Source organism: Schistocerca cancellata, unplaced genomic scaffold (assembly GCF_023864275.1).
Source record: "Schistocerca cancellata isolate TAMUIC-IGC-003103 unplaced genomic scaffold, iqSchCanc2.1 HiC_scaffold_1104, whole genome shotgun sequence".
NCBI classification, from domain to species: Eukaryota; Metazoa; Arthropoda; class Insecta; order Orthoptera; family Acrididae; genus Schistocerca; species Schistocerca cancellata.
In genome coordinates, this window is record NW_026047103.1 from 3,665,775 (window position 1) to 3,689,517 (window position 23,743).

The following is a 23,743-nucleotide window of genomic DNA, read 5'->3' on the forward strand; positions in this document are numbered from 1 at the left end:
GGTCAGCTCGTACAGCTATGTCCCCTTTTGTCTGCGAAAAAGTTTTTTTTATTTCTAGATGTAACGGGGATTCCCCTAGCAGAGGCGTCGCGCACACTATGAACGCATTCAAAAACCAACTTGCGACTCGTTCAGAAATCAAATTAGGAAGTGTTCAGAAATGTTCAAACCAACAGCGATGCGTTTCAAAATCATATGAATCATATCTTATGAATAATCGATAGACCAACGTGCTCTGGATGATAGGTGCTTTTTAAAAAAAAGGTTTTATCTTCAAGAATATGAAATTGACGCCCCCTGAAATTGCCGTCCGGGGCAGGTACCCCGATTTGCACCACCCCGCACCCCCTCTCAATTCCGGGGCCTGACTTGACAAATGATGTTGTTGTTATTGAGTGAGTAATTTAAAATTGTCATTTCAAGAGTTTCACATAATCATTTCCAAGAAAAATAACGTTCCTGATAAAGAGGGTTCATATGTGAAATATTTATTTTTGACCACAGTTTGATGGTATTTCGTTTTACGTTTAATGGAAATGACCAAAGTCATTCAATATTTTTTTTTCGTCTTCTGTCCCAGAAGAACAGATAATAGTTTATTTTCGTTAATGAAGAAGTTTGTTTGTCATTTGACTATCTTAGGAAGAAGACTGAGTACTCAAGGAGACTGAATGAGTTAGTTGCTATCATAACTGCCGAATTATGAGGCTGCTTAGTCATTGTTTTCCAGTTTCAGCACGTTTAAGTTCGATCTCGCAAAAGACTGACAGTAACTGTATTATTAATAAGCGATTGAAAATCTCCATCTGAGTCCCTATTTTTATTTGGTAGTCCGACATTTAGGGCTAAATATAAGAGTGAGTCATGTTTTCCATTTTTACGCCTTGACAACCCTGTCGTAGAATATTTTTGACTATCGACCCTACTGTAGAGTGTCTTTGGCCTGACGGATTTTCGTTTAGTATGCGAAGGGGTAGAAAGTCCCATATATTGGAACACATAACCTACCACTTTCCAGTGGTGTGTCAACTATCTATGGGGATAAGGAGCAGACAGTACATATCCCATGTGCTGAGATGAGTTTTACTATTTATAACAAGGGGTGTCGTCGTAATTTACTCTTTTGTTTTCTCGTGTTTCGTGCCCAAACGCCGCTATTTTTCGTAGTTCATAGTGATACGTTAGTCTAAAGACGTAACATATAAATGAAACGTCTTACTGATCGCGTACAGATGCTTAGCCCTCTTCCTGCCTGTCGACAAGTCGCTTTGAAACTGGTTTGCGGCAGGATCCGGCAGGAGAAGAACGGCGGCGCGTGGTGCCCGAAGGCGCAGATCAGCAGCGAGGTGCAGGAGTTCCTGGAGGTGGACCTGGGCCGGGCGCACCTCATCACCGCCACCGAGACGCAGGGCCGCTTCGGCAACGGCCAGGGCCAGGAGTACGCCGAGTCCTTCCACCTGCTCTACTGGAGGGACGCGCTGCAGCGCTGGGTCATCTACAGGGACTCCAGTGGGCGCAAGGTACCGTCTGCAGCCCACTCGAAACAGCGGCACTTCCTATTGTCATTCCTTAAAACCTGCAAGCTTACGTCGTTGCATGCTGTAGTGGCACCGTAATGGCTGGAGTGCCAAGTTATTGTGGAATTGTCATCTCGACAATGCAAGTTCTTCCAGATGGGCTTGCGAATGTTTCCAGCACGAGTAAGAAGATAGGAGCTAAGCATCGACGTCCTCAAGGAATCCCCCAGGAATCTGGAATGCAGAGATTTTACTTGTTACAGAATTCTCACACACTTCTAGAATTCATTTGCCGTGATACCGCTGAATCTGTCGTTTAACCAATTCCAGCATTACGAGCCCAGTGAGACAGTACTATGAATTCCAGAAACTGACCAACTCATCTGTATAAAAATGATATTTACAGTGTCTTTCTCCGCCTCCGACCGATCACTAGACTAATTTCTGCTGAAGTCGATCACTGAAGCGTGACACGATGCGAAGTAATAAGAACATGAAATGTATCGAATTATATTGAATATGGTGATTCGTAAAGTGATATAAGCGTCGACTGAAAGTAAGAAGCGAAATGAGGCAAAACTAAACCTATTACTTGCTTTCAAAATAAATTATTTTCTGGTACAGTCACAGCAGTTTGATTTAAAAAGTTTCAATACTGCATTGAACTATATTAAAGAATTTATGGGAAATTAATGTAATGAGAAGTTATGAACGAAATGCTTCGGAAAGTTTGAGGAAAAGATGCTCAACATTGAACATCGCTCACGAATTATGAAAAATGGAACTTGCTCGATACGATATTAGATTACATACACACCAAATTTCGTTGCAAATATACGAGATTGACGTCAGCATGAAATAAATTAATGTTTAAGACGATTACAAATGTGAGTACGAAATGAACTTTCCTACATTGAAGTTGCTGTGTAGTATATCATCGAAGGTATTATGTTAGGTATTAATTTTACTCGTAAACATGCTGTCCGACATAAGAAGGGTTGAAACATGGGCTTGTAACACGCACACGGTAACAACTCTTAACCACAGATTGTTCACTTGTACGCAGCTTATTCTAGCCCAACTAAATACATTCGAGATGTTTTTACTAAATTTTCCAACTATAAATGAACATTTTATACATATCGAGAAAAGTAGTAGTAGGTATATCAGGAACCAATAACAGTCTAGCCTTCCGTTAAATACACTGAAGACATTTGTTCACGAAGGGAAGGATCTATACTTTTTAAGGTATCTCACCCAAAAATCACATTTCGTTTACAGAATCTAAGATTATTTTTACGATCGCTTTGTGTGTGAGATGATATCACAAATGAAGGCTCTAAAAGTGTGAAAACAGTACAACTTCGTCATGGTTCCATATTTACGTTTATCTTGACATCATTCCTCCTCTCGTTATCGTGCTGTAGTTTTCCAATATTAGAAGAGCACAAATTTTTGTGTGTGGAGATGCATGATTGGCGTGATAATTATTTTTTTCGGGCGCCATGATTACATCCGTAAACAGCTCAGGCCGTATTTTAAATACGTTAACTACATTGCCAGATAAAAAAATTAGTACCTGGAAAGACGACGTTGATTTTCATCCAATGGTGGCACGTGTCACATGGGAAATAACAGATCAATTGATAATGGTTTCAAAGTTGTCAGCCAACAGGTAGCGAAGTTGCATAGCTAACAAAGCTAACAAAGCACCACGTGTGTCTTCCCTTCAATAAGGAATGTCCACAGCAAGAAAGTTCATTGTGGTGCAAACGTGTGAAGTAACCAGGCAACCACTCCACAGAGACGCACACGTGCTTCCTACAGCCATCTGACGGATTTTCGAAGGGGTCACATTGCGGCCTTCCGAGTGGAGGGACAATTGCCGCTCAAGGTGAACGTGTTGCATCAGTTGACGAGGTTCCAGAAATCCACGCAGCGTAAACGCCCGCCGAGATCGTCGTACTGTAAGGGCGGCTGTGGCAGATCGTACGAGGTGCATTCAAGTTCTAAGGCCTCCGATTTTTTTTCTAATTAACTACTCACCCGAAATCGATGAAACTGGCGTTACTTCTCGACGTAATCGCCCTGCAGACATACACATTTTTCACAACGCTGACGCCATGATTCCATGGCAGCGGCGAAGGCTTCTTTAGGAGTCTGTTTTGACCACTGGAAAATCGCTGAGGCAATAACAGCACGGCTAGTGAATTTGCAGCCACGGAGAGTGTCTTTCATTGTTGGAAAAAGCCAAAAATCACTAGGAGCCAGGTCAGGTGAGTAGGGAGCATGAGGAATCACTTCAAAGTTGTTATCACGAAGAAACTGTTGCGTAACGTTAGCTCGACGTGCGGGTGCGTTGTCTTGGTGAAACAGCACACGCGCTGCACTTCCCGGACGTTTTTGTTGCAGTCCAGGAAGGAATTTGTTCTTCAAAACATTTTCGTAGGATGCACCTGTTACCGTAGTGCCCTCTGGAACGCAATGGGTAAGGATTACGCCCTCGCTGTCCCAGAACATGGACACCATCATTTTTTCTGCACTGGCGGTTACCCGAATTTTTTTTGGTGGCGGCGAATCTGTGTGCTTCCATTGAGCTGACTGGCGCTTTGTTTCTGGATTGAAAAATGGCATCCACGTCTCATCCATTGTCACAACCGACGAAAAGGAAGTCCCATTCGTGCTGTCGTTGCGCATCAACATTGCTTGGCAACATGCCACACGGGCAGCCATGTGTTCGTCCGTCAGCATTCGTGGCACCCACCTGGATGACACTTTTCGCATTTTCAGGTCGTCATGCAGGATTGTGTGCACAGAACCTAGAGAAATGCCAACTCTGGAGGCGATCTGTTCAACAGTCATTCGGCGATCCCCCGAAACAATTCTCTCCACTTTCTCGATCATGTCGTCAGACTGGCTTGTGCAAGCCCGAGGTTGTTTCGGTTTGTTGTCACATGATGTTCTGCCTTCATTAAACTGTCGCACCCACGAACGCACTTTCGACACATCCATAAGTCCATCACCACATGTCTCCTTCAACTGTCGATGAATTTCAATTGGTTTCACACGACGCAAATTCAGAAAACGAATGATTGCACGCTGTTAAAGTAAGGAAAACGTCGCCATTTTAAGTATTTAAAACAGTTCTCATTCTCGCCGCTGGCGGTAAAATTCCATCTGCCGTATGGTGCTGCCATCTCTGGGACGTATTGACAAGGAACGCGGCCTCATTTTAAAACAATGCGCATGTTTCTATCTATTTCCAGTCCAGAGAAAAAAAATCGGAGGCCTTAGAACTTGAATGCACCTTGTACAGGTAGCACATCACAGAGGTCTTGTGAGCCCAAACGTGTCAACTGGAACTGTCGCGAATCGGTTATTAGCATTGGGACTACGGACACAGAAACCTCTAGCCCGTCTTTCACTCACACAACTACATCGACGTGCACAGACAAATCACTTGGAAGATGAACGCAGATTCTGCCTGGACTCAACTGATGGCCATTTGAGATACCAGCCTCACCCCAGGCCTTACGGTCCGAGGTGTGGTGAGCTACAATGGTCTGTGGAACGGACGCTAAACGGCGCTCGGTAGGTTCAGAATATTGTTAGACCCGTTCTTTTGCCGCTCTTGCAACGGTAAGATGATGTTTTGTTTCAACAGGATAACGCTCGTCCACAAACTTCCCTCAAACGTCAACACGCTCTGCAAGACGTACGGCAACTTCACTGGCCAGCACGATCTCCGGGCTGGTCTCCAATCGAATACGAGTTTCAGACGATGGAGCGAGAAGTGACTCGAACGACTCGTCAGCCAACAACTGTTACGAGCAGGCCGAGCACGCGTGGTGTAATGTGTCCCGCCGTCTGTGCGATTGACTGGACGCGAGAGTAGGTGCCTGCATTGCTTCCCGTGGAGGCAACGTCACGTACTGATATGGGTGTTACAGCATGGTTCGGTACCTGGTATCTGAGAACAGCTTGTGCTATTGCTCTTTAAATGTAATCATTTCACGTACTTCCTATGCAGTGTTGCAACAATACATCTTAACAGAACTGTAAATTTCGAAAAGGGTGTGAAACGTCTCCTTAGAAAAATTTATGAACGATTGTGCTGATAAAGCTCTTACGTTATTTGATTTTCAAACAGCTGAGCAAAACTGAACGTGCACAGACATTTCTCTCTTTACTTATTCAGATCATCAATAAACTTTGCAAAAACAGACATAATGTCTTATGGGATAACAGCAATCATTGATTTTATAATGTTACTTAAAATCCGTCTTGATTGCAAATTTTTTATTCGTATGACCGGTTTCGATTCATTCAGAACCATAATCAGATCTGATATTTCAGTTACAGGAGTAACCCGTCCAAATCCGGGTTACTCCTGTAACTGAAATATCAGATCTGAAGATGGTTCTGAATGAACCGAAACCGGTCATATGAATAAAAAATTTGCAATTAAGACGGATTTTAAGTAACATCGTCAATTAACTGACACACAATTTTTTTTAGCGCAACGCAATCTGACTTTCAAAAATCCCTACAAAAGAATGGCCCTGACTAACATTAACCTATACGTTTCACAAATCACTTACCTCACAAAAATCTTCGTTACTCGAAATACTGCAGTACAGCGAGTGCCACTACTGCCAGCTAAATAAAAGATTCAAACTACTGAAGGCACTAACTACTGATAGGCGTAGTTAGCAAATGAAAGATATATATATATATATATATATATATATATATATATATATATATATATCAGTTCATGACATCCAGTCCTACAAATTTACTCTCTCTGATGGACACACGTCCAGATCATCCGCTCTCAAAACTCCGCCATCTCACTACTCCCCCACATCCACCACTGCTGGTGGCTCACCTCCAACTGCGCAACGCTACGCGCTGTTAACAGCCAACTGCCCAACACTACAATAGCAAATTCCAACAATGCAAACCGGCCACAGACTGCACACAGTACACTCAGTGATTTTCATATAGAGCGCTACATGGTGTAACCAACATAAAAACCTAAACAGCCTACTTACAGGTGCACTAAATCCTTTCCTGGCAGCGTATATCGAAATTCCGCCTGTGGCATACAGATTTTGAAGCTGTCTGTGTCCTGAGGAGACACAGCAATGGATAGGTTGTACAGATAAACCACCGCAGGCGGCGGAATACTTGCAGTATTACTTTAACGTAATGCTACACAATAACGAACATCAGTAGATAATGTCGACCGAAGAGCAAAACTAGTACGGAACCAAATACGTAGCATGCAGAGCATATTCTGTGCATGGTTGTATTCTAATCGTATTATAAATTATGTGTCCCTCAGAAAATCAGATCTGGAGAGATTGAATAAGAGTCTCTGACAGTTCTTTCCACCAACCTGCCATCTTCTAAAGTTGTGTCTCCAGCGCGGAAGACAACTCTTCTGTCGTGGGATCTTCTTCGGCGGAGGCTCCTACGCTGTCAGTTCGAACCTGTGTCTGTGCTTTTGCGGGATGCCACTTGCTCAGGTTAGTCTCTGTATCTGCAGAGGGCAGCATCTGTAGTACTGGCAATGATGGTAGGTGACGATTGTCATTAATGTATCCTGTTCGGTTATTATTCAAATATTCACACATTTACACTGTCTTTCACAACACACGACACAGCTTTATTAGCTGTATTGTAAATTTTCCATCCAACTTCCGGAATATGATACACGTGTCCGGCTCTCCTGTGCGCACTTGACAGGCTGAGTATTACATGTTCACAAATAAGTTACGACCGATAAGGAGTACATGTTTGATTATGGAGAACACCCAAAACGGAATGACTGTTACGTATTCGCTTGTAAGTATCACGAGATACTGAGATACCTGTCCGATCCTCCAGAACGCCCGAAACAGAGTGACCAGCAGAGCCGAAGTACGTCGTCTCCCAGGCGCGCCAGAGTGACCCGAAGGTGTCCGAGGCACTTCTGTTGCAATATCGTTACGCTTATGTTTCTCAAAACTAGTGAAATCTAATAAACGATAACGATAGACTCGTAGGGTAACAATGAGAGATTGCCATACTAAAAACTGAATTAAATACAATGAAAATTATGTAAATAATAAAATAAGGAAAGTTAGGCGTTTTGGTGCCTAGCACCGGATCGTGCCGACCAATCAGAAGCAAGTTCAGTACAAGTGGCGGACTCTCTCACTGGACTGGTGCATTCTGTACCATCTGTCGCTTGTACCACAGTCCATTTTTGTACCATATGCTGCTCAACGTGTATCAAGCTGCATCAATCCGAGCTTCAAATAAAATGCTGGCTGCCACAGCAAGGAATATCACGCTATTCTGTAATTGTTTATAAATTATAATGAAAATTTATTATTTGTTCGACAGAAACTCGTGCCGAGATATTTCTAAGACCTAATTCAGTTAGGAAGACAACTGCTATAGGCTGTTGATCCTCTCTGAATGCGACGTAAAATACACATACAAAAAAAATTTTCATCACCACGGTTCCCAGAAGTCCTGAGCATAGACGTTGACTGTGGATATTGTATCACAGACACAGTCTCTTTGACTGTTCAGAGATGTCACTAAACCCGCACAAAAATGCAAACCACCACGCATTAGCAGCGCCTATTGGGCGGAAGGGGTCCGACAGCCGATCAGTTCCAGTCATTCCACTAGAGACGAGGTAGACGGCGTTGTCTGTAGTTCAACCACGCCTAGACTGTCAATACCGCGGTTCGATCGCGTCCGCATTGTTACTTTGTGCCAGGAAGGGCTCTCTACAAGGGAAGTGTCCAGGTGTGTCAGAGTGAACCAAAGCGATGCTGTTCGGACATGGAGGAGATACAGAAAGACAGGAACTGCCTCGCTAAGGCCGTCCAAGGGTTATTGCTGCAGTAGATGACAGCTGCCTACGGATTAGGGCTCTTAGGAACCCTAACAGCGACGTCACCTTGTTGAATAATGCTTTACGTGCAGCCACAGGACGTCGTGTTACTACTCCAGGTGTGTGCAGTGGGTTGCATGATGCGCAACTTCACTTCCTACATCCATTACGAGATCCACGTTTGCAAGCACGACACTATGCAGCGCGGTACAGATTGGCCCAACAACATGCCGAATGGATAGCTCAAGATTGGCATCAGGTTCTCTTCACCGGTAAGTGTCGTACATGCCTTCAAGCAGACAATCGTCGGAGACGTGTCTGGAGGCACCCCAGCCAGGCTGAACGCCTTAGAGTCTAGCGAGTGCAGTAAGGTGGACGTTCCCTGCTGTTTTGGGGTGGCATTATGTGGGGCTGACGTACAGTCTTAGACATAAAAACTGACCGCCGGTCGGCCGCCACAGAGACTAAGTCCGAGTCGTTCACTTAAGGTGGCCAATAAAACCGACCGCTCCTGACAACCCTGTCCGGCCATCTGCACAATCTGGCAACACTGTAAGATGCGGAAGTGTCAGCAGAAAGTGTTGTCTATTTCTGAGATGTTGTTCTGTTGTGTGAGCCCGTGGTCTAGTGGTGATCATCGTGCATTCTGAACTTGTAGTCGCGTGTTTGTGTCCAACTGCATCTCTCTCTCTCTCTTTTTGTTGTAAAATTGGGTCGGAAGTGGAGAAAGGTGGAAGATCTGCAACACAATATTTGATTTTGGTATAATAGAGGGGCGAATGCAGAGGAGGCAGCTCGAAAGATTTGAACTATGTGTGGAGTGAGTGCTTTTGGGGAAAATATGCCAGAATAAAGGTCGTTCTGGCTTGAATGATTTTCCACGTTAAGGAAGTCTCGATTACCGTTATAAGTGATGGATTACCATTTAACCATCATGCAACATTTTCAATCAACAGGCAAGGTTCAGAAGTCTGGCGTAGGAGTACTGCATGCTCTAATTCTAAACAACTAAAATCAACAGAGTGACTATTATTTTAGTTTTGCTTGAACGTCATTAGGTCGCTCATTGAGCATTCCTATGCAATACTGTTAATGGTGATGAGCTATGATGCCTTTATCATTAACTTCCTAAAAAGAAATGAAAGGATGAGCCCTACCGAAAGACGTAAACTCGAGCAAAGAGTAAAGTGAACATATTATTTTCTACCTGATAGCTCCAAAAGTGTGTTCGGCACTGTGAATTCTTCCGCAAGGGTGCGTCCATCACAGCTGGAATTTGTTGCTAACACTTGAGACACCTTTCGGTCCCAATATAAGAAAATCGACCGACAAAACTACATCACATGTGCTACTACATGATAACGCACTCTGTTGATTTGAGAAACAACACTATCCAGGAGGTTGATAGGGAATTCATGTCTCAGGTACTTGTCCCTCTGATCGTATACTCGTAAAATTTTACCTTTCCCGCTCTTGATCGATCAACTGTCAAGGGAATTCATTCCTAGACGAAAACAGCCCACAAACTACGCTGTTTTAATAACATCGTTAGAACCAGTAGGTTTCTACAGGCGTAGAATTTGTAACCTACTAAACATTGTCAGAGTGTTTTACATATTGCGAATGAATATACTGTTTATGAATAATTTATCTTTGATGATTACTTTTGTGTTCAATAAACTAATGGAAAACGCAGTTAAAGTATTCACTGTACTAATACAAATTAAACTCAACTTATTACAGAAACATCACGAAGACAGTCTACCTTAATAAAGCATTAAGTGTCCGTAAGACGATTGTGCCTATTTTAACACAAATTAGTAGGATATCACAGAGTTTTGCCAGATTGTGCAGATGGCCGGACTTAGCGTTGTCAGGGGCGGTCGGTTTTATTGACCACCTTAAGTGAACGACTCGGGCCTAGTCACTGTGGCGGCTGGCCGGCTGTTAGTTTTTATGTCTAAGACTGTACACCGCTGGCGGTCATGGAAGGCGCCATAACGGCTGTATGAAACATGAATGCCATCCTCCGAACGACAATACAACCATACCGGCAGCATATTATCTAGGCATTCGCCTTCATGGACGAAAATTCGCGCCCCCATCGTGCACATCTTTTGAATGACTTCCTTCAGGATGACTACATCACTCGACTACATTGGCCAGCATGTTCTCCAGACATGAACCCTATCGAACATGCCTGGGATAGATTGAAAAGGACTGTTTATGGACGACGTTCAAATGGTTCCAATGGCTCTGAGCACTATGGGACTCAACATCTGTGGTCATCAGTCCCCTAGAACTTAGAACTACTTAAACCTAACTAACCTAAGGACCTCGCACCCATCCATGCCCGAGGCAGGATTCGAACCTGCGACCGTAGCGGTCACGCGGCTCCAGACTGACGCGCCTAGAACCGCACGGCCACACCGGCCGGCTATGGACGACGTCACTCACCAACTACTCTGAGGGATCTACGCCAAATTGCCGTCTAGAAGTAGAACAATCTGGACCAACAGTGCCAGTGATGGGTTGTCTGCCACGGCGAATACAGGCATGTATCAATGCAAGGCGATTTGCTACTGGTGTGTACAGCAGTCTAGACCATCGCCTCTGAAGGTATCGCTCTATGGTGGTACCACATGCAATGTGTGATTTTCATGAGCAATAACAAGGGCGGAAATGATGTTTATTTTTATCTCTATTCCAGTTTTCTGTACAGGTTCCGGAATTCTCGGAACCGAGGTGATGCAAAACTTTTTTTGATGTGTGTAGATTGTCAGTCTTAGTTTAGGAAATAAAAAAAAAGTTTTATTTGTTGCTGTTGGTTCACATATAATTAGTTAGTCAGCATTTCGGATTTCGGTATTAGTCACAACAGGAATGTGAGTAAAAGGCAGACTGTCGCAAGGGTCCAGTGAAGCTCACAGTTCTCGCTACAGACCTAGCTACGCAAATACTGGATGGACAAAATAGAAGTGGGGCGGAAAATACTTCATCCACCATTATGTAAGCCGGGTTGCCTATCTTAACGTACGTGAAGCATTTTCGGCGACAATTCTATTTTGCCCTTCTTCCACAAGACGGTAAACATTTCTCCTCTTGATACATACCCGTAAGGCATGAATTGTGGAGGATGGTTAAACATGTACTGCGCACTAACCTTTCTGTCTAGTTCAGTGTCGCGCCTCTTCCCGTTACAGTTGATGTCGGGCAACCGCAACACCTACCTGGCGGTGCGGCAGCAGCTGGAGCTGCCGTTCGTGGCGAGCCGCGTGCGCTTCATGCCCTACTCCCAGCACACCAGGACCGTCTGCATGCGGGTCGAGCTCTACGGCTGTCCCTGGACGCGTGAGTACACCCTACCACTGTCTCTGTGCTGTTACGTCGACATTACTCTGAAAAGCAAACAATAGTTTCCTGAACCTCAATATACTCGAGAAACGACTTTGTCTGTGAACAGTATAAATGGAAAGTAAGAATTGGATTAAAGGATTCTCAAGGATAACGTTCCTATTTGCATTAAGAAAAGGTGAAGTTATATAAATTTCCATTTTGGGAACTCAAACCGATCATCATACAGAGCTCCTTTCATTTTTCTGTTTGTTGTATGTATCGGTCTAAGTTCACTTCCGTGAAATGACTCCACAACAAATACCTTCAGAAATGACTGAGTAACACATAGATGTTGCCAAGGCCCTATCTTTCAGAAGTTCTACTCTTGATATTGCATCATCTTGCTCAGCCTGACGAAAAAAGTGAAGCACCCTTAATTGATGGTCAAATGTCAGGATAACTTTGTACACGTACGCACCTCTCTGTGAGAGGTGCAATTGTCACAGAGTTCTTTTTTTCAGTGTTGTCACCAGGCCTGGTGGGGTATATAAGGGGGGTGAACAGTGTCAGATCTTGAAAGATCGCTGTGAATGCGACGGAGATGAAGCCTATAGAGTGTGATGAACTTACCACGAGATGAGGTAGTTTGAAAGGGACCATTGTAGATCTCCGATTGGCCGGCTAGTCGAATCGTCCCATATTCAGACTTTTGCGATATTCGGATGTGGCAGTGGACTGATGCCGGACTGTATGGAAACTATTTGACCAGCATTCTGGTCGCCAAGGTTCAGGTCCACGACGTCCTGCCACTGCAAGGGAAATCACCACATTATGCACGAAGGGCTCCGGCACCCCCTCACATCGGCGCCAACCATCCGAGAGCAAGTAATGTACTCCCAGCAACACACTCGCTCACACCGCACCGTTAGTGTGAGATTAGTACCAGCCAGATTAGAAAAGTATCGTCCCACTCGTAGCTTGCCTTTAACACCACACCACGGCAGCGTTTGCGGTGGTGGATCAAAGAGGAAGCACAGACTTCTGATGAATGTCGCCGAATTGTTTTGGGTGTTGAATTGCTGTTCTGACCTACACTAGATGACCGTGGTCGGTGAGTACGAGGTGCATTCAAGTTCTAAGGCCTCCGATTTTTTTCTCCGGACTGGAAAGAGATAGAAACATGCGCATTGTTTTAAAATAAGGCCGCGTTCATTATCAATACGTCCCAGAGATGGCAGCACCGTACGGTAGATGGAATTTTACCGCCAGCGGCGAGAATGACAACTGTTTTAAATACTTAAAATGGCCACGTTTTCCTTACTTGAACAGCGTGCCATCATTCGGTTTCTGAATTTGCGTGGTGTGAAACCAATTGAAATTCATCGACAGTTGAAGGAGACATGTGGTGATGGAGTTATGGATGTGTCGAAAGTGCGTTCGTGGGTGCCACAGGTTAATGAAGGCAGAACATCGTGTGACAACAAACCGAAACAACCTCGGGCTCGCACAAGCCGGTCTGAAGAGATGATCGAGAGAGAATTGTTTTGGGGGATCGCCGAATGACTGTTGAACAGATCGCCTCAAGAGTTGGTATTTCTGTGGGTTCTGTGCACACAGTCCTGCATGACGACCTGAAAATGCGAAAAGTGCCATCCAGGTTGGTGCCACGAATGCTGACGGACGACCACATGGCTGCCCGTGTGGCATGTTGCCGAGCAATGTTGACGCGCAACGACAGCATGAATGGGACTTTCTTTTAGTCGGTTGTGACAATGGATGAGACGTGGATGCCATTTTTCAATCCAGAAACAAAGCGCCAGTCAGCTCAATGGAAGCACACAGATTCACCGCCACCAAAAAATTTCGGGTAACCGCCAGTGCTGAAAAAATGATGGTGTCCATGTTCTGGGACAGCGAGGGCGTAATCCTTACCCATTGCGTTCCAAAGGGCACTACGGTAACAGGTGCATCCTACGAAAATGTTTTGAAGAACAAATTCCTTCCCGCACTGCTACAAAAACGTCCGGGAAGGGCTGAGCGTGTGCTGTTTCACCAAGACAACGCACCCGCACATGGAGCTAACGTTACGCAACAGTTTCTTCGTGATAAGAACTTTGAAGTGACTCCTCATGCTCCCTACTCACCTGACCTGGCTCCTAGTGACTTTTGGCTTATTCCAACAATGAAAGGCACTCTCTGTGGCCGCACATTCACCAGCCGTGCTGCTATTGCCTCGGCGATTTTCCAGTGGTCAAAACTGACTCCTAAAGAAGCCTTCGCCGCTGCCATGGAATCATGGCGTCAGCGTTGTGAAAAATGTGTACGTCTGCAGGATGATTACGTCGAGAAGTAACGCCAGTTTCATCGATTTCGGGTGAGTAGTTAATTAGAAAAAAAATCGGAGGCCTTGGGAGGGGTCCCTGCCTTTCAATGTTCTGGACGGCAAAACGTTGTTATTCCTGCCGTCAGTGTTTGGGGAACCATCGGGTTTGACTTCAGGACACAGGTGGTAGCAATTGAAAGAATTGTTGACTGCACAACGGTACGTGACGGACATCCGGCGTCTTCATTCATTATCTCTTCTGACAGTATCATCTCACTCTTATCAAAACACTATTCATTCCGTTCAGCTGCCGTTCCAAGCCTTTTGCTGCCTCTGAATTACCATGGCATTGGTAAACTTCAAATCTTTTCTTTCCTCCCCCTGAACTTCAATTCCGTTTCCAAGTTTCTCCTTCGTTTCCCTCACCGCTTGTTCAACGCACAGATTAAGCAACATCGGTGCTAAGGTACAACACTGTCTCACTCGTTTCTCAGCCACTGCTTTCCTTTCATATGGTCTAACTTTTACAAATCTAAATGGGTTTGTACAAGTCGCAATTAATATTTCGCTCTGGGCATTGCATCGCCGCTACCTTCAAAATTTCGAAGAGTGCATTCCAGACAAAAGTGTCAAAAGCTGCATCTAACCCTACGAATGCTATAAACAAAGAATTTTCCTTTCTTTAATTTGTATTCTAAGATGAGTGGTAGGAGTTATAGCTTCATACAATCTTCTAGTCAGCAGCTTAGGAGCGAATTGCTTTAAACTTAGCGTCAAAATACCTGCTCGTTCATTCTGATGATGGCGTTTTTTGGTTAACTTGACTCGAATTAAGCTATAGACATCCTATATCCTAAACTAGTACGGTCTTTCAAATGCAAATTTCACGTATGAAAATCCCTATTTGTTTCTTCGTAAGGATATGGGCAAATTAAATCTAGTGCAAATAGTGATACACATGTAGAAAAATCTTTGAGTGAAAATTCCGCAAGAAATTGGACCAAAGCTGGTAAAGTCGTGTACAATTTTCATCCAGATACAGGATGGCAGTTGTGAACTGTATAAAAGAAAATCGTATAACTTCTGAACGGTTAGCGTTAGGACGTTCAAACTGCACAATTGGCCGCGGGGTATGGTGTACATTAGTATGCGTAGTATGGTTTGGTTTAGCGAGGACACCGACTTTCATTTCGACGATAAATTTACCTCCATCCAATGTCCGGAGTTGTTCATTGGGATGGATTCGTCAATAAGCAAAACCGTCGTATTTCAGGGACTCAGAATACGCATTCCGCGATCGAGAACTCCCTTCATCCTCAACGGGTGACTGTGTGGTGTGCAATTGCAATTTCCAGTCACGGAATGATCGGTGCGAAATTCCTTAAGGGGCTCCGGAAAGGCTCAAAATCATGAAATGTTCAATTTTTACTTTTTTGCGTTTTCTGAATCTGCAGACTATTAACTTTTAGTAGATATATAATTTATTCAATTCCGAAGACGACAACTATTTTTAAATTTTTTTTTGAAATGTGTTCTACATGGGCGTGAACCACTGTGGCGCTGTTAAACTGCGGTCAAATGGTGTTATTGTTAACGTCCGTGTTCATGAGGTACATTTTAGTGATGTGAGATAAAGTATGTGTTGTGGCTAAACCTATTTTCAGAGACTTAGCAGCACCTGAACTGTTGAAAAAGTGTATTCACGGAAGAACTCAAAATCCCAATGAAAGTGTAAATAGTGTTATATGGTCGAGAATCCCCAAGACTGTATTTGTTGGAATAGAAACACTTCACTTTGGTGTGTATGATGCTGTTGCGACTTTCATTGATGGCAACATTGTAAGGTGCAAGGTATTTAGAAATATGGGAATGAAGATAGGTTCTAACATGGTACGAGCGATGCTTGCTTTAGACAAGGAACGCCTTCGGGCTGCAGACAGGGCTGTAAAGAGTCTAGAAATACGAGCAAGAGTAAACAGGAGGAGGAACGAGAGGAAACTGGAGGAGGAGTTTGCAGAGGATGAAGATAATTCATCCTATGGACCTGGAATGCACTAAAAAGTTAATCCAATCTTTGTCGCTCGATTCCCAAAACTTTTATTTTCTCATACTAATTACATGTTTTCTAAGGATCTTCCAAACATATTTGTTTCAAACTTTCAGTAAATGTTACACAGTACCTCCTGCATAACTTAACACAGCCTTTTTCCAAAAAACTGTATATTTTTGAATATATAAATAAAAAATTGCAAAAAATGTTGTGAATTTTCATTACAATTGAAAAAACATCATCTTTAATAACTGAAATAAAATTTTGTAAAATCCCTGTGTTAAGTTGTAGCCCATATTCCAATAAATAATCTGTAAAAAGTTCAACTTCCTACCTCAAATATTTTGTGAGGAAAGATGTAATTTATAAGCGTTATTTTAACATTGCAAGTATAGGGCGTTCCGGAGCCCCTTAATGGCATGGTGACTACCGAACGGTACGTGAAGACTTTGGAAGATGATTTCATCCCCCATTAGCCAAAGTGACCCCGGTTTCGACAAGATGTTGTGTATACAAGATGGAGCTGGATCCCATCGAAGCAGGGGAGTATTTGACATTTTGGAGGAACACTTTGGCGACCGCATTCTGGCTCTGGGGTGCCCAGAGGCCACTGCCATGGGCCTCGATTGGCCGCCATATTCTCCAGATCTGAACACATGCGACTTCTTTTTGTGCGGCTGTATTAAAGACAAGGTGTACAGCAATAATCCCGAAATAATTACTGAGCCAAAGACAGCCATTTACGAGGTCGTCGACAGCATCGATGTTCCGACACTTCAGCGGGTCACGTAGAATTTCGCTATTCGTCTGCGCGACATCGTCGCCAATGATGACAGGCATACCGTAGGTGTCATAACGTAAATACGGATACCTGTAGTGATTTTTAAATTTGAGTAACTGTGTGCACTCCGTAGTTTGTAATTTACGCTTTGTCTTCGTGCACTTCAATAATTGCCACCCTGTACATCGCCAGCATGAGGGGCCTGTGATTTCGCAGAGGGCATCTTCAGCTACGTGACCCCGAAGGGCGACCGCTGGTCGGACGGGCAGCAGCTGGAGGACCTCAGCTACGACGGCGTCAGGGACGGCCGCTTCGTCGCCGCCGGCCTGGGACAGCTCGTCGACGGCCGCATCGCTCCCGCCAACCCCGAGGACGACGGGGCCGGCAGAGGACTCGCCTGGAGGCCCGGTGAGTAGCCCGGTCCTCTTCACTGACTGGCTAGTAAACGGAAGAGAAGTGGTGGCACGAAAAATGGGAAGAAATTGACAACGAAATAGTCTAAGGAAGGGCAAGTTGGCGTCTATCACACTCAAATAACTTCCGTCAAAATATTAAAAGCAAGGGCCTCAAAATGGAAAAGGCAAAAGAAAATCAGGTGTTAAACGCAGAGAAGAAAGCAGGACGGGAGGCGGGGGGGGGGGGGGCGGGGGGGGGTAACGAGGGAGATTTGTATTTAATATCCCGTAGACAGCGAGGCCATTAGAGATATTGACCAGTAGCTCGGATTACGGGAGGGTGGGGAAGGAAATCGGCCGCGCTCTCTTCAAAGGAACTATCCCGAGATTAGCCAAGAGCGATTTTAGTGAAATAACGGAAAACCTAAATCAGGATAGCCGGACGAGGATTTCAACCGTCTTCCACCTGAATGCGAGTCCAGCGTGCTGACCAGTGCACAACCTCGTTCGGTGAAGAGAACGGATAGGTGGAAGTGTTAAATTTAGGATAATCATTAATGGAGGAAAAAATGTTCAAATGTGGGACTTAACTGCTAAGGTCATCTGTCGCTAAGCTTACACACTACTTAACGTGAATTATCCTAAGGACAAACACACACACCCATGCCCGATGGAGGACTCGAACCTCCGCCGGGACCACACGCACAGTCCATGACTGCAGCGCCCTACACCGCTCGGTTAATCCCGCGCGGCTTAATGGAGAAGGAATGGGTGTCGATTTGGGGGAGATAGATGATACAGTCACTGTCTAAAAGAAAGACTTTGGAAAACCTGCAATTTTGCATAGAGGCAAGAGGCATGGACAACACTGCCGGCCGGTGTGGCCGTGCGGTTCTGGGCGCTACAGTCTGGAACCGCGTGACCGCTACGGTCGCAGATTCGAATCCTGCCTCGGGCATGGATCTGTGTCATGTCCTTAGGTTAGTTAGGTTTAAGTAGTTCTAAGTTCTAGGGGACTGATGACCACAGATGTTAAGTCCCATAGTACTCAGAGCCATTTGAACCATTTTTTGAACAACACTGCTTCGGAATTTCTAAAACCACTACGGATATTGGCAACCAAACAATTATCTAGTTACGGTACAGAATCTACGAGAATGGGCACGTACAATTGGACTTCCTGAACAATATCGTCCAGTACTGAAGATATCAAACACAGATAAATACGAGAGCAATCGCACAGTCAGTTTAACAGCTCATACATCCGAGTTGCTGACTGGAATAGTATGCAGAATACTGGAAAGGAAAGCTGAGGATCTGTAAGAGACGATCCTTTGGCTTCACGAAAAGTAAAAACAATATTTGATAATGGAAGCAAGACTTAAGACAAATGAAGACCCTGTCGTAGGACTTGTCGACCTAGATAAAGGCCACGGAAAATGGCGCAAGAGCCGTGGAACAGGTTTAAGCTGTAATGACAGAGGTGTAATATATAGTACGTACAAGAATCAACACAGATCAATAAGAACTGCAAATAAGTTGCATAGTGCTTCTATAAAAGGAGCCTAACGCAAGCATGCAATATGTCCTTTTTATTTCCCAGTCTGCAAATCAAAGAAACAATGACGGAAATAAAAGAATGTTTCAAAGATATGATTAAAATTCCGGCTGAAAAAAAATCTATGATAAGATTCGCTGATGACTTTACTATCCTCACAGGAACTCACGAAATACCAATGGACTTGTAAAAAAAATAAAAAGCAAACAGAAAACAAAAATAACACTATCTACTGAGTATAGAATATGTGTTGAAAATAAGTCAAAAGAAAGCGAAACCACTAATGAACAACATTAATGAGATTAACGAAATAGCATAAAAATTCGGAGTCAAGCAATACAACAGCGAGGAAATTCTCCCACCTTGCAAGCAAAATTACACTTGGTCGACGAAGCAAGGAGGACACATATAGCAGAGTAGCACAGGGTAACAGAACATTCCTAGTTAACAGAAGTCTACTAATGACTCAGTACAGAAAATAAGTTTTTGAAAATGTACGCATGGAGTGCACCATTGTACATAAGTGAATTACTGTCTGTAATGAAACCCAGAAAAAATGAATGGAAGCGGTCGTGATATAGTGTTAGAAATTCATGTCCAAAATCAATAGATTTAATAAGATCAGAAATGCCATGCTCGAGCCAGAAGACTTCCGACTCTCAACAAAAACCGAGCGTGGTGGCGCAGTGGTTAGACACTGGACTCGCATTCGGGAGGACGACGGTTCAATCCCGCGTCCGGCCATCCTGATTTAGGTTTACCGTGATTTCCATAAATCACTCCAGGCAAATGCCGGTATGGTTCCTCTGAAAGGGCACGGCCGTCTTCCTTCCCCATCCTTCCCTAATCCGATGAGACCGATGACCTCGCTGTCTGGTCTCCTTCCCCAAAAGCCCGCATCTCGTGGTCGTGCGGTAGCGTTCTCGCTTCCCACGCCCGGGTTCCCGGGTTCGATTCCCGGCGGGTTCAGGGATTTTCTCTGCCTCGTGATGGCTGGGTGTTGTGTGCTGTCCTTAGGTTAGTTAGGTTTAAGTAGTTCTAAGTTCTAGGGGACTGATGACCACGGATGTTAAGTCCCATAGTGCTCAGAGCCTTCCCCAACAACAACAATAACAACCTCTCAACAAAAAATAAACCTGTATGTACGTATCTCTATGTACGAGTATGTACCTAAGTATGTGTGTATCTTCCATATCTTCTCCTAAGCTACTGGACCGATTTCAGTCAGACTTGGCCAGTCTGGAACCGCGCGACTGCTACGGTCGCAGGTTCGAATCCTGCCTCGGGCATTGATGTGCGTGATGTCCTTAGGTTACTTAGGTTTACTTAGTTGTAAGTTCTCGGTGACTGATGACCTCAGATGTTAAGTCTCAAAGTGCTCAAAGCCATTTGAACCATCAAACTTGTCACATACATGACTTGCCATCTGGAAAGAATTGCTCTTGGTGTATGGACTACCTGTCTGTCAAAGGGGTGAGGGCATTATTGCCTACAACGCGCTAATGCCCATATTTGATGCATCCACTATTTCAAAATGAGAGGACTTGAACATAATTTCAAACTTTTACCAAACTTATCCTCGCTTACGACCCCCAGAAAGTGATGAACGGGAAAAAAGTTTATCGCTTGCTACATTTTCGTTACTCATGCAGTAAAACTGTCACATAAAGCATGACGTTTTAATTTATTTCTTCTTTACTGCTAACTCTACTAGCAACACATTTCACAGACATTATGCACATACAGGGTGTTTCATAATTCACACTTGAGATTATAGAGTTTGTAAAGGGGAGTTAGTAGATCAAGTTTTACACAGGAACCCATGTCCGGAAACGTCATCCAACGACACTACAGAGCGTCAAATTTGTAGGCGCCTGCGCCTGTAAATGTATTTATACACATTGTAATTCTGGATGACATTACAAACTTTGGGAGATGATGGACACGGATAAAGGTAATAATTTGAGATAAGAGTCCCTCTACTGGAAACAAAAGAGTCGAAAGTAACACGTGAATACTGATCTGAAACCTCTGATAGTGGAACACACGTACTGTTATTCTTGTTGCTGAGATTGTAGGGCAGACAACTTTCAGAGGTGGTAGTATGTAACAAAGCAAGAAAAATGTAAACATGGGTTCTAAAAATCATACCTTTAGGGCTAGGAGCATTGGTCAATAGAGGGCATGTGATTCATAGTAGCGAAGATGAAAAAGCCCTCACAGCGGTCCAGGAATGCATTTTAAGGAGCATGTTTACTGGACATTTTCATAGCCGTCACTGAAAGTTGCCTACCCTACGATCTTAGCTACAACAGTACCAGTATATGTATTTCGCTGTCGAGGTATCATCAGAACGGTATTAGCCTCTAACTTTCGGCTCGTTCATTTCCGGTAAAGCGACTTTTATCTCAGATTGATAGATTTATTCTTCTCCACCATCCTAGAAAGTTTGTAACATCATCACGGAATCACCCTATATATACATAATTTACAAGTGCCAGCGCCAATAACTTTGTCGCACTGTAGCGTTGTTGGATGACGTTTCCTGACGTGGGTTCCTGTGTAAAACGTGGACTACTGACTCCCGTCTGCGAAGTCCAGAGGTGCGTAACATGAATTTTGAATCACTCTGTATGTCGCTGAGTGTACCTGCAGAAATATATCACTGTACAACTCATGGTTCAGGAGATACAACGACAGGTAAAGAGATGAGTGATAAACTGTCACATCACGCATGACTTTTTAACTTATCTCTTCTTTAATAATAACTCTAAGAACAACACATTTCGCAGACAGTAGCCACACTTACCACTAGATCTACCAGCAACATCATTGCCGACACACTGAGGGGCGTGAAAATGATATGCAGGGTCAAATTCACTAGGTGTACAGGTGAAGTATCTACACAAATACGTGTCAAAGATATTAAAATATACACTGATGAGCGAGAATGTCACGATCGCCAACCTAACCCACCCTCAGCGCGGATAACAACGGCGACACGTCTTCGCATGGAAGCGGCGATGTCTCTGTACGTCGCTGGAGGGAGTTGGCACCACATCTCCACCCACAAGTCACCTAATTGCGGCGAAATCCGGGTAAGCAGCGATGAGCTCTGACGCCACGTCCAGCCACATCCCGGATGTGTTCAGTCGGGTTCAGATCTGGCGAGTTGGGGGGCCACCACATCAATTCCAACTCCCCACTGTGTTCCTCGAATCTCTCCATCACACTCCTGGCCTTGTGAGATGGCACATTATCTTGATGAAAAATGCCACTGCCGTCGGGAAACATGTTCGTCATGAACGGGGGTACGTGATCTGCAACCAGTGTACGATATTTCTTGGTCGTCAGGCGCCTTCCACGAGCTCCACTGGACCCGTGGATTCCCACGTGGATGTTCCCCAGAGGGTGAAGCAGCCGCCACCGACTTGTCTCCGTCCCACAGAACAGGCGTGTCCAGCAGCAGTTCCCTTGGAAGACGACCGATTCACGCCCTCCCATCGGCGTGATGAACAAGGTATCGCGATTCATCAGACCACGCAGCTCTCTGTCACTGCGCCAACGTCCAGTGCCGATGGTCACGCGCCCATTTCAGTAGTAGTTCCTGATATCGTGCTATTAACATGCTCACCTGCATGGATCGTCGGCTGCGGAGGACCATGGTTCGGAGATGGTCAGTGCTCTGTGTGTTCAGATGCACTTCTACTCTGCCCAGCATAAATGTCTGACGTTAGTTCCACCTTAGTTTACCGCCTGTCCTGTTTTATTAGTCTGTCCAGCCTACTATGCCCCTCTGTAATGAGGGGTGACTTCCCAACCCCACATCTGGAACTGGCTTCACCTTGGTTTCACCATGTCTTGATGATACCGAGGGTCTCCTCGAACACCCGACAAGTTGTGAACTTTCCTAAATGCTCGTGCCGAGCCTCTGGGCCATCACAATATGCCCTCGGTAAAACTCAGATGGATCGTGCGCCTTCCCCATTCTACACACTGACAGCATGCTCACCGATACTACACGCAGCGTGCGTGTGTCTGACTAGCAGTCATTCCTCGCCAGGTGACGCTGCTGTCGCCTGGACGGATTTACGAGGGCAGTTCAATAAGTAATGCAACACATTTTTTTTCTCGGCCGATTTTGGTTGAAAAAACGGGAAATTTCTCGTGGAATATTTTCAAACATTCCCGCTTCGTCTCGTATAGTTTCATTGACTTCCGACAGGTGGCAGCGCTGTACGGAGCTGTTAAAATGGCGTCTGTAACGGATGTGCGTTGCAAACAACGGGCAGTGATCGAGTTTCTTTTGGCGGAAAACCAGGGCATCTCAGATATTCATAGGTGCTTGCAGAATGTCTACGGTGATCTGGCAGTGGACAAAAGCACGGTGAGTCGTTGGGCAAAGCGTGTGTCATCATCGCCGCAAGGTCAAGCGAGACTGTCTGATCTCCCGCGTGCGGGCCGGCCGTGCACAGCTGTGATTCTGCAATGGCAGAGCGTGCGAACACACTCGTTCGAGATGATCGACGGTTTACCGTCAAACAACTCAGTGCTCAACTTGACATCTCTGTTGGTAGTGCTGTCACAATTGTTCACCAGTTGGGATATTCAAAGGTTTGTTCCCGCTGGGTCCCTCGTTGTCTAACCGAACACCATAAGGAGCAAAGGAGAACCATCTGTGCGGAATTGCTTGCTCGTCATGTGGCTGAGGGTGACAATTTCTTGTCAAAGATTGTTACAGGCGATGAAACATGGGTTCATCACTTCGAACCTGAAACAAAACGGCAATCAATGGAGTGGGGCCACACCCACTCCCCTACCAAGAAAAAGTTTAAAGCCATACCCTCAGCCGGTAAAGTCATGGTTACAGTCTTCTGGGACGCTG

The 23,743-nt window shown here is 44.7% G+C and overlaps 1 protein-coding gene across 1 annotated transcript in view; it reads left to right on the plus strand.

Moving 5' to 3' along the window:
* The window catches only part of LOC126156194 (discoidin domain-containing receptor tyrosine kinase B-like), a gene marked incomplete at its 3' end in the record, with an annotated part of 65,778 nt that overhangs the window by 26,805 nt on the left and 15,230 nt on the right, over positions 1-23,743 (plus strand). Inside the window, exons 4-6 of the mRNA XM_049916286.1 lie at positions 1,289-1,520; positions 11,619-11,766; positions 17,122-17,313. Coding sequence (XP_049772243.1) covers positions 1,289-1,520; positions 11,619-11,766; positions 17,122-17,313 — 572 coding nt within the window. The remainder of the gene's footprint in view (positions 1-1,288; positions 1,521-11,618; positions 11,767-17,121; positions 17,314-23,743) is intronic.